The sequence below is a fragment of the Microcaecilia unicolor genome, chromosome 2 (assembly GCF_901765095.1).
Source record: "Microcaecilia unicolor chromosome 2, aMicUni1.1, whole genome shotgun sequence".
In the NCBI taxonomy this organism is placed as follows: domain Eukaryota; kingdom Metazoa; phylum Chordata; class Amphibia; order Gymnophiona; family Siphonopidae; genus Microcaecilia; species Microcaecilia unicolor.
In genome coordinates, this window is record NC_044032.1 from 498,493,309 (window position 1) to 498,505,741 (window position 12,433).

The 12,433-nt window shown below is 40.7% G+C and overlaps 1 protein-coding gene across 3 annotated transcripts in view; it reads left to right on the plus strand.

Annotated features, from left to right (window-relative positions):
* Positions 1-12,433, plus strand: part of AFAP1 (actin filament associated protein 1) — a 388,894-nt gene that overhangs the window by 287,192 nt on the left and 89,269 nt on the right. For all 3 annotated transcript variants that reach the window (XM_030191154.1, XM_030191156.1, XM_030191155.1), the window contains exons 9-11: positions 2,172-2,264; positions 4,848-4,929; positions 9,276-9,425. In XM_030191154.1, the coding sequence (XP_030047014.1) occupies positions 2,172-2,264; positions 4,848-4,929; positions 9,276-9,425 (325 nt within the window). The remainder of the gene's footprint in view (positions 1-2,171; positions 2,265-4,847; positions 4,930-9,275; positions 9,426-12,433) is intronic.

Genomic DNA, 12,433 nt, shown 5'->3' on the forward strand with positions numbered 1-12,433 from the left:
TCTGTATGCGGCCACATGCGGCTGCGTGTCATCGAAAATGGCTACGCGTGTCAGTACTGAGACGCGTGTCATAGGTTCGCCATCAGGGGGTTACTTCAAGATACTAGACTTTAATTTGAAAAATGGAGCCATTTACCTTTATTTTTAAAGGGTAGGATTAATCTCTTTAAAATGGAGATTTTTCCTTATTGGCTATGTATTGCAAGTTTTACCAATTTGCCTCTTATGGAAAGACTAGTAAAAGAGGCCTGTTTCCGAATTGCATTTGTTAAATAGAATGTGTAGGACATTTTTGGGGGTGGGAAGAAAATGGAAATATGCATATGAATTACCTTTATGGTACCTGATCACAATGAGGTTTAGGTTTACCCTGTCTTAAATGACATAATCAAGCCTGTTTATAAAGACATCTTCGGGATTGGATATTTGTTTCTGCTCAATTTACACCTGTACAATGGGAACAGTCACTGTTTGCCCTTTGGCACTTAAATTTTCCTTTACAGGCCCGGCCTGGGAATTTGCCTGTGACTTGCCGCAGTAGTCAACTGTTGCAACCATTAAGGAATATATGGAGGGATGTTTTGCATTTTTGGAACCAGAATTTCAATGTGGATCATTTGCTGCCATGTAGAGGCAACGCTGACTTCAAGCCAGGAATGGACTCTGGACTCTTTAGGAGATTGTCTGACTTAAGCATCACTTTGCTTGGGCATCTTATCAATGAGGAGGGCAGGCTTTATTCCTTTCTGGATGTATAGCAAAGACTTTCTTTAACTCAGAAGGATTATTTTGCTTATCTGCAGTATAACAGCTTAGATCAGTCAGCCTTACGAACAGGTTTGTGTCAAAAGCTCCGAGACTTTTTCAAAGTGGACGCTTTTGGAAAGGTTTCAGTATTGTGGTTTCATAAAGCTTTGGTTTCTCTCCTCCCTCCATGGGAGTATGGTCCTCTTAAGAACCAAGAGTAGAGATCTTGGGTACTGCTTGGAAGGGGTAGACTACCGTAAATTGGTAAAGGCTATCCCAAAGCAGGTTTTCAGTGCTGAACTCCAGGAGAGTCAATATCGAATACTACACAGGGTGTATATATCCCAGCTACAGGCCTCTAAAGCGGGCTGGGTGGTGCCTAATGCACAATGTACCAGGTGTGAGTGGGTGGGGTGGGGGGAGGGGAACAATACTTTTTCATGCATTCTGGGATTCCTGATAAAGCTTCCCTTTTATTTCTTAGTAAACCCATGCATTGGGGAAGAAGTGTATACTTAATCATTGGTTGCAGGATGTGTCTCCCTCTTTTTGGTATTGGAGAAACAGATTACATGCTTTAATGTTATGGGAGGTGTGGGCTGCTCTTGCCACCCAATGCTCTATGCCATTTAAGACAGGGTAAACCTAAACCTCATTGTGACCAGATACCATAAGGCAAGGCATGCGGTATTGAATCAATTTCGGAGCACATCATGATTTATTCATAGCTTATCATAGAATTGTCTTGGGGGTCCTGTGCCTTGTGGGGTGGGTAAGGAAAGGGGTGGGAAGGTTAAGAATAGTTGGGTATATTTATGCCTTATTAGATGGCCTGGAGTCATAAGAATCCAGACAGCGGGCCATCAGAGTTGAGTTCAGGAAGGAAAGGGTAAGGTAGCTAGGTAGTAGTGGGGTGTTCTTAAAATTGGGATCATAAGTTCTTTTGTTATTGTGCAGTGTACTGCTTTGTTCACTCTTATATTCTTGGTTATTAGTCATCCTATACTTTACTGTAGACTTTGTCTTGTACTGTTGTTCAGATGTTTGCTGTATTGTTTTGTTTTTTTTATCCTGAATAAAAACCATTAAAACTTAAAATATATCCTTGATGTGTTGTAGAATCACTATTGGTATTAACGTTTAAATACCCGGTCTGAAAAGCAGGTAAAGGCAGATTTCAAATTCTGTAGTATTTAACTAGTATAAACTTGTGCAAACTTGAAATATTTTGGTGGCCCTGGGAGTTTTCTCGTATTCACATTGCAGCTGTTTACATGAAAAAGGTTGGAGACCACTGTTGTATGTGCTTCTTTGCTAGATTGTAAGCTTCATGAAGTAGGGACTGTACAGTGCTGCAAGCAGTAGTGTCATAGAAATAAGTAGGAACCTTATTTGGATATTAATGAAAATCTGTTGTTTTTTAGGTGATAAAAGATGTTTGTAGCAGTTGCAATGGTGCTGTAGATTCTGATGGAGCATCGTCTAGTTCACCAGCACCCAAGACAGAACTGGAAAAGGTAAATAGTGAAACTGAAGTATTTGAAGCAGTGTTATTAGGTAATAGGTGTAAGTTACCTGTAAGTTCACTACTCCTTGTTACCTGTCTGGGAGGAAGACTGAGTTCAATTTCAGCTGAGGGTGGTTTATTTAGAAGCTTACAGACATATGGGGTTGGATTCAGTAAATGGTGCTCAAAATTTGGGGGCCAAAACATTGTCACTAAGCATGATTCTATAAAGAGCAAACACCGTTTATGGAATTATGCTTAGCGCCAATTCCAGCACCTAACTTTAGGCGCCAGACTTACGTTTCATTAACTGCTTCAGGGACTTGCGGTGGATATTGAATATGAGTCAGTGTTTCACAGATTCAGAGAGTGCAGCTTGCTTCACTGCTCTCCCATACCAGGCTCATATTCAATATCCACCGCAAGTCCCTGAAGCAGTTAACGAAACACTGGCCACAGTTGGACCAGAAGCAGTGTTGGATTAAAGACAACTGGACCAGGAATTCCATTGAAATAAGTCCTCTCCCCACCCCCAAAATAGCCCAGTCCATTTCTATGGGAGAGGAGTTCTAGCTGCTGTAGCATAGAAACTTTAATGGAACAGGACGAAGATTGGACTGTGGAAAAAATAGTGAAAAGATACATCACATTAAAAAACAAAATAGGCTAAGTGAGACCAGGGGTTCTGGAGAAATAAGCTCTCCCACCCCAATGACAGAATTTCACCTTTCAAACATGTCTGCTGTCTCGTTTTCTCTTCATGTAGAGACACACAGAGATAAATACACATGTACACATACAAGCACGCCCACTTACACCCGGGCACATATATACAAGCATGCACAGACACACAAATTTATACATAGGAATACACACAGTCATACCAGCCCGCAATGATACATGCACACACATAGAGGGGTAAAAAATTCCATAAGCCATGCTCCATATGTTTTCCTCATTGTTGGCTTCAACAGATGTTTGCATTAATTTCCAGAAGTTTGAGGATGGGTAATGTGTCTGGATATTGCTTGAAACCTCTAGCTGCGTTGCCTGATCCAGCCAATGAGAAGACTGTGGGAGTAAAGCACTGGAAAGCCGGTGTAGTTACAGGAAAAGAGGAGGTAGTGCATGTGGTTGGTTGACATATTATTTACTTATTGGGATTGTACAGAAGCTGGAACTAAATCTCATAGAAAAGCTTTTTTTGGGGGGGCGGGGGAATTATTTCTCTGGAAACCCTGGTCTGATTTGGCGCATTTTCAAACTTTTGTGTCTTTTTACCAGGTTTCCTTTCTTTTTTTTACATGTCAAATTTCTTACCATTCTTTTAAAATTATAAAGTCTTATTTTGCTCCCAACAGACAAATTTCAGCCCCTTTTGTATAATTCTTTCCAACTTCCATTGGGCTGGAAAGATTTAAAAGCTCCCCCTCCTGTTGCTTCCTGTGTTAGCCATTTATGGCATGTACAAAGTTGAATTGGGGGTAATTAGTAGCAATTCACAGTTTAATCATCCTGGTCAGGTGGATAGTAACCGCCCCCAGCGTAAACATTCCTGCCTGTCACTCATGGAATATCCATGGAAAGATTCCAGAATGCCTGCAGTCTTTGTTCTGTTTCACTCTGTGGAACCCTTAACACTAAGTGGTATGAATACCTTTATCTAGTGCCACACATTTTCACTCTGGGGTCCTTTTACTAATGCGCTTTAAAAAGTGGCCTGTAGTAGTGCAAGTATATCCTTTGAGCACACGCTGGGCCATTTTTTACCATGTCTAGGAAAAAGGGCCTTTTTTAAGGTGCCAGAAAATGGATGTGCACTAAAATTGAAACCAGCACATGTCTGTTTTCTGCCTGAGATCTTGGTGGCACCCATTGGCCTAGCAGTCAGGGCTCACGCGCTACACGCACGGTGACCGGTCAGTGCGCGCCAACTGATGAACTCTGGAAACGCCGTGCGCAGTAGGAAATAAAAAATCAATTTGTCCAGGTGTTGTGGGCACGTGCCAAATCTGAAATTGCCACCAGGGGGGGGCATGCTAACCTGGTGGTAGTCTTGTTTTGGTGCTTGCTGCATGCGTGTAGAGACTACTGTGCCTTTGTAAAAGGGCCCCGCTCTTATTTTTTAGATTTTTTTTTGTAAGTGCATAATATGTTAGACAAAAAGGTTCATTCATACGTTTTGCTCAAAATGCATCTGCATTGGTATACCACCTTTATCACTCCACAGTCTTCAGAGTCACGTTTATGTGTCTGTTTTCTGTTCCATTTAAATTCAAGTATTTTCTCTGTGCAATTTAAAAATTGTGCAGACAAACCACACTGATGTCTCCAAAGAAGCACAAGTGGTGCCGCAGTTATGGATTGATCTTCACTTTTTTACAAATGGGGCTTTGTGAAAGGACAACATTTTGCAATATATTTTCATGATGGCCTTGCAGGAACATAAGGAATTTGTCTCTCAAGGACTGCATTCCTGTCAGAGTTGTACTTAGTATTTGATTACATGATAGACATAAATTCAGACTGGCTCAGAATGCACCACTTGGCCACTGCAGCTATAACATATGACTTAATTTCTCTCTTGCTGTAGAAATTGTCTTCTGAGAGGCCAAGCTCTGATGGAGAAGGCAATCTAGAAAATGGAACCATCGTATCTAATGGAAAAGAGTTAGGTAAGCGTGTAATATTCAGTGTTATGTAATAGATGTTATAAAATTACTTGTATGCATGCGTTAGGAACGCATGTCTATGGATGGGTGAACAGATATGTTTACTGGGGGAGGGTAGGGAAGAGACTGTCTGTCTGACCTTCATGGGGTCAAAGCAGTGCAGATACTTGCCAAGAGAGGCCCAGCCTCTCTAAAATGCACCTAACTGGAGATATGCAAGTTGCATACACTGTCAAATAGCTTCCACCGTATTTACATTTAGCATGATCAGGCTTTGGACCCTGTTTATTTCCATTTTAAACACTATGGGGCCTTTTTACTAAGCTGCATTAAGCACAAACAAGTGCTTAATGCAGCAAAAATTGCCTAACATGGGATGCGCTAAAATGTTCCATGTTTGTTGTGAGATCTCTATGCGTTAAACGTGTGGTAATCCTTTTTTCTTTTTTTGAGGGGGGTATATCAGAGGCAAAGAGTGGGTGTTCCTGTACTAACCAGTTAGTGCATCTTCATCTGTTGCGTATCTGGTTAGCGCACGGTTAATGTGGGAGCCCTTACCGCCTCCTAAATAGATGATGTGGTAAGTGCTCCCATGGTAATTTTTAAAAAATGGCCACATTAGCATGTGGCCATATATTAAGAAAATAGAAAATAGCCCTTTTTCATGGCCATGGTAAAAATGGCCTTAGCAGGTGGGAAAGACTCACGCGAGAGTTCACTAAGACCACTTCTTACCACAGCTTAGTAGAAGGAGCCCTATGTAATTGTTGAACTGTATTCTCAAACCCCAAGGATAAAGTCAAACTAAAAGTGCCCAGGCTTGACTCAGGAGGCAGGTCTCTTTGTGAACTGTTTTCCCTCATTCTTTTTAAACATTTGTATGTTGCATCTTATGCCAGATCTTACTTGTATCTAATGGCTCAGCTTGTATCTGTTTTCCCCCTTCATTACAGCATCTTGTGTGCCTTTTAATTGGCTGCATCCCTGATACAAAGTCATGGAATCTACCTTACCCATCAGTGATTGATAAGCCTTTGGCAAGTTTCTAATCAGTCACAATCATAAAAATATGTTCACCTAATGCCTTTTAAAAGTAATTACAAACTTGTATATTTTTCACATTCTGTTGCATAAAACACACAAACTATTTCATTGATATACACAAAGGTTGTTCTACACTTTCAACATGAAAAAACCGTTATAGAAATATTCAAACTAATTAAGAATAAGAACCTCAAAACGCTTTAATTGCATGTGTCGTTGCACCCTTTGCAATAGAAAAGCCAAATTAGCTCTGTTGCCAAAAATTGCCCATAGGGCAGGGGTGAACATCCACGGTTCTTGAGGGCCAAAACCCTCTATTTGCATACAATGGCAGCAGTACGTGCTAATCAATTTCATTCATATTCATTGTGAAAATCTTGAAAACCCAACTGGGTTATGCCTCTTAAGGATGGTGGTTGCCCTCTGCTGTAGAGGCATAAAATAATAGAACCCCCTTGTGTCTAATCACAGTAGATAATCTGATTGGAATAATACCAGATGAAGTATCAAGCTATTTCTGTTGTAAGGAGTGAACTTGAAGCAGGGTCTAAGCATGCTGAACACAGAGCTGCTAAAAGAACCCGTGTCTGAAGTTTCTAATGGTTCCCAAACTAGGGACGGGACCCCACCTGTGGTCACATCATCACTGGATGAGATCACAAAAATACAGCTGTTTTCTCTCCCTGAGATGTTACACTCTGATGAAAGCCTAGTAGATGCTGTGACCAAGAGACTCCATTTCAGCCTCTTAAGCTTCGACAGTGTTTTTGCAACAATTTGGAAGGACAGGCTACATTGCTCTCACTTTTTTGGGTGGAGGTATTGCCCGCTGACACAAACAATAGAGGACACCACCCTGACTGTGTTACTGAGATTGATGACCCCTGATGCATGTGTTCTGCCGAAACATGGCCCGTGTCAGGTCCCTCATTAAAGTTTGGCTACAAACCCACTCTTGGAGGCCCATTGTGCTTTGTTGTTTGGCTGTGCCTAGTAGATCCATCAAACATAAATAATTGTGGCACTAATCCACTTTTCACATCTCAAAACATTTACTCTACATAATAGAGACCTCATGTTTATAAACCAAATTTTTTTTTTAATTTAAATACAAAAAATAAAGTAATTTAAAAGTGATGGTGCTGAGTAAACAGGTTAATCCCATATCAGGAAAAACAGCAAATTGCCATCATTGCACCCAGGAAAATTATTCAAGTACCTTCTTATACTGTACCACTGTAATTAATAACAGTCTGTTAAATAAAGATTTCACACTTATTTGGATCTCGTTTCCTCTAGGTGCAAAATCTCCTCATTCATTGTGCAAGTGTATTAAAAACAGTCCATATTGTAATTCATGTAGAGGGGCATTTTCGATATGACATCTAAGTTCAACTTTAGACGTTTTGCAAAAAACGTCCAAAATCTGAAAAGGAAGAAGTTAATTTTCAAAAAAAGAAAAATATCTATCTTTTGTTTTTGAAAATACTATTTCTATTAAGGTTTTGTGCTTTGGACAATTTGCTTTTGATCCATTAAAAAAAACCCAAAAAACAAAAAACAAATGTCCAAGTGAAAAACAGAGAAAATCAAGCCATTAAGATGTAGGAGGAGCTAGCATTTTTAGTATTTATCTCCCAGACATCCCAGGAGATAAATGGGGTTCCCTAGGGGGCACTGCAGTGGATTTAAAAAACATGTTCCCAGGTACACATCTCACCGTTGCTCCCTTATCTTTTCTCCTGAGCCCCTCCAAAACCCAACCCACCCAAAACCCACTGCCCACAACAGTACACCACTACAATAGCCCTTATGGGTGTAAGTGGCGCAGTAGGGGCTTCCATGAAATATCGAATCAAGGAGTGTGCTTACCTATGCAATCAAAACTTCTTGATATCTTATTAATAACTTTTTGAATATTTATATAATTATTATTTCATTATTGTGCAGGTTACATTATGTAAATTAGTGAAGCAAACTGCTACTTTAATGTATTTTGAAATATATTTTTTAAAATAGCAGAATGTGAAAATGTACAAGGGTGTGAAGTCTTCATAAGGCACAATAGCTATTTCTGTCTCTGTGTATATATGTATGTATAGAGAGAGAGAGAGAGAGAGAGAGAGAGAGAGAGAGAGACAGGCATGTACGGACACACATATCTGTAATGCCTTGTGAAGACGTCACACCCTTGTACATGTGTGAGTATGTGTATCTTTATCTATCTGTATATACATAGACAGATATACCATCAAATGAAATACTCCATTGGTTGTGATCTTTGAGGACCAACAATAGAAACTATGGTATGGAGCTTTCAGGATCACACCAGGCCCCTTTTAGATATTATCCTAGAATGATCCCCTGTTGTCTTCTGGACCAATAGGGCAACTAGAACTTTCCTACCAACTTGAAATTGCCAGTTTATGTATTAAAAGATTTCCCAGTTACTAATGCTAATATGTTTTAACGAAATAGCATATGGTACTTATATGTGTAATATGTTTAACTGGTTTTCTCTTTTTAAGTTTCAGTTAGATACATTTGTAAAAAAAACAAACAAACCGGAATGTGCATCAGCCCTACTGAAGTAGTACTTATGTCTAATTAAAGTTGTCTCAGACTAAAACACTAGTACTGTTAAAAAAACCCATTTAGACAGATAACTATTTTCATGTATCATTTTTCTCTTCTATATAAACTATATAAACTTTGTGCTTGTGTGTCTTTCTTAAAGCTGGTTTTCTTACCAATGTGTGGTTAATTTGACCAGGTCAAATTACAGTGGTATATTTGTGTGTCTGCTGAGTGGTATGATACTCCAGTTTATTGGCATTGTGTTTTGATGGTAATCCAGTCAAAGGCTAGTGAGAGAAGGTCATGCCACATCACTTTTGTTCTAATGTGTCTGGAATGAATCCAAAACACATAATAACTCTGGCCACAGACCACTAAATCAAACGATAATTATAGTGAAGTTAAAATGAGAGGGTTCAATGGCAAATTTTTAAATTAATGTTGAAATGTGTGTCCTACCTTTCACTGTCCAAGTTTTCAATGTGGCGCTTAACTTGAAATGCTTAGGGAGCATCAAGATCCTCATTGGGAAATGGCAGGTTTTTTTAGAACGTGGCTGGCGGTTTGCTAGTACAATCCATTTTGTTCTTCTAAGCAAGCGTGGTTTGTACTATTCTTGCTTAATTACAGCGGAATTAGATTTCCTAAAGTGGTGATTTTTTGTTTAAGAACTCGTTTTGATCTTCATTTGAACATGAAGTCACATAATTATTATTTTTTCTCACCAGTGAAAAGGAAAAAGAGTTCAAAGTCTGAGCCCAAAGGTACGGTGACAAAAGTCACAGGAAAAAAAATTACTAAGATTATTGGCCTGGGGAAGAAAAAGCCATCCACCGATGAACAGACCTCATCGGCTGAAGAGGATGTCCCAACGTGTGGTATGTGATCCCATCTGGTCATTAAATGTTGTATATGAGATTATTATTTGTTGCAGTGAAAAGAAAAAAATGACTGGTTGGTTTGTTGTATAAATGCCAGATGTTAATAATTTATTTACGTATAAATGTTTTCCCAACAATATGTCATTATATGGTATTATCTTTTTTTGTATGCTTAGAGATTGACATAGTAACAGTTTCTATATAGCCTTGTTCCTACATAGTATTAGTGTTTATTAGCAGAATGCTGATTCCGTTCAGTATGGGCAGTGTACATACCATCACTTAATTTCAAGCTTTTGCTGATTCTATTTCCTGATCAGAAGGTGAATTATGTGGTGGAAATGGAGTTCATGATACATCTTACAAAGACCTTTATTTCATGTTCTCAGTATCTATAACAATGTGCTGACCTTGATTAACATGCATACAAATTTCAGTGTATTTGTGAGGTAAAAGTTTCATAATTAGTTGTCTTTGTCTGGTCTGCTACATATTAGTCCTTCTGTCTTCCATACAGATCCAGGACTAATCTTGTGTTGCTAAGCATGTACTGTTTTTAAGAGGGAGATATTTAATCAAGGATTCACACATAATCACTACCCCCACCTGCCCTCCCACCATCCTTCCACTAAAATACCTTTATTTATTATTCCGGTGACCACAGCAATGGAGAAGGGTTGATAGTAGTTCTCCCGTCCCTTCCCAGCCCAACTAATAGAGAACCTGATACCAAACTTAAAACAATTTTCCACCATTTATATTTAAGTTCTTCTTCTTTTTCCTTCCTCTCTACTTTCTAATTCTTTTCCTTTTCAGTCTTTTTATTTCCTTCTCTTCTTCTCATTTCTTTAGCATCTAGAGTATAAGGTTTCCTCTTCCCGATCATAGAGAAGGATCATCGATCAAGAAGAGGAAACCCTATACTCTAGATTAATTTGCCCTTTGGTTTTTTTGAGTATGATTTGTGTCTCACACAACAGAGGACTCCCGAGGAAAGCTTGAGAGCCGAAACACAGCCCGTGTTGGGTCCTGACTTTATCTGGGACTGTGCATCCATATGATTGTGAATAAAGGTTTTACTTATTATCATCTTGGATCATCCTGTGGCTTGGTCACTTCCGCTCTTGGGTTCCTGTGTTGCATTTGTGGAAATGTTAGTGTTCCTTGGCTGAAAATAGGGCACACATTTAAGAGCCTAACTTAGGAGCTCAGCTTTTTATTGAATATCGAGTCCAGTATTACTAGTCATGAATATTCTCAACAGTGTGTGGCGAGAGAAAAAATTACCATAGTATCAAGCAGGGGCGTATCTGAACTGCGGCGGTAGGGGGGCCCAGGGCCAGAGTGAGGGGGCACATTATAGCCCCGCCGCCGCCGCCGCCATTGCCGATCCTCCTCCCCCCAGCCGCTTCCATTGCCAATCTCCCCCCGCCGTTGCTGTCGCCTACCTTCGCTGGCGGGGGACCCCAACCCCCGCCAGCCGAGGTCCGCGTCCTCCTGCCGCTGCCGGCTGCCTGTAAAAGAATTCCGTCAGCTGGTGGGGGACCCCAACCCCCGCCAGCCAAGCCGAGGTCCTTTCATTTCTTCCACTAAAGCTGGCGCCGAAAGTTTCTTCTGAGTCTGACGTTGCTGCACGTTGTACGTGCAGGACGTCAGACTCAGAAACAGAATGAAGCTCATTCTGTTTCTGAGTCTGACGTCCTGCACGTACAACGTGCAGCGACGTCAGACTCAGAAGAAACTTTCGGCGCCAGCTTTAGTGGAAGAAATGAAAGGACCTCGGCTTGGCTGGTGGGGGTTGGGGGTCCCCCGCCAGCTGACGGAATTCTTTTACAGGCAGCCGGCAGCGGCAGGAGGACGCGGACCTCGGCTGGCGGGGGTTGGGGTCCCCCGCCAGCGAAGGTAGGCGACAGCAACGGAGGGGGAGGGTTGGCAGCGGTAGGGGGGTCCAGGGCGAAATCTGCGGGGGCCAGGCCCCTGAGGCCCCACGCAGATACGCCCCTGGTATCAAGGAATAAAAAATATAATCATGCCTGTGTGTAGGTCAATGGCGTGACTACATCTTGAGCATTATGTGCAGTTCTGGTCAGCCCATCTCCAATAAGATATAACGGACTTCGAAAAACGGTACAGGGATGTGACAAAAATGATAATGATGGGATGCTACCCTATTGAATTAAACAGGTTAGGGCTCTTTAGCTTGGAGAAGAGAATCCTAACTGGGTGTGTAATAGAAGGGTATAAAATCATGAGTAGAGTGGAGCAAGTTAATAGGGAACAGTTTACTCCTTCAAATAGTATGAGGACTAGAACAGCAGATAGTAACATAGTAACATAACATAACATAGTAGATGACGGCAGATAAAGACCTGCATGGTCCATCAGTATCAAATTTAAAACAAATTGGAGAAAGTATTATTTCACTCAGTAAGCAATCAAGCTGTGGAGGATGTGGTCAATGCATCTAGCATAACTGGGTTTATCTTTTTTTTTTTTTTTTTTTAATCTTACAACTTTTATATTAAGTACATAAGTACATAAGCATCGCCATGCTGGGACAGACCAAGGGTCCATCGAGCCCAGCACCCTGTCACCAACAGTGACCAAAAGAACAAGCAATTTGTCCCGCCCATCCTAGAAATACTGTATTCCCTCGTCCATTCAATAACATTCTATGGCTTTTTCCTCCAGGAAGCCGTCCAACCCTTTTTTGAAGTCCGATAAGTTAACCGCCTTAACCACCTTTTCCGGCAGCGAATTCCAGAGTTTAACTACGCGTTGAGTGAAGAAAAATTTCCTCCGATTCGTTTTAAATCAGATTGAATGAATAAGTATATAACAAGGAAATAAAGCTTAACTGGGTTTAAAAGTAGATTTGAAAGTTCTTAAAGGAAAAGTCCATAAATAATTATTAGCAGAGAAAGCCGCTATTTATCCCCAGCAGCAAGGATGGGATCTACTGTTTGTGATCTGCTGGGTACTTCCTAGTGACTCATAGCAGCCAC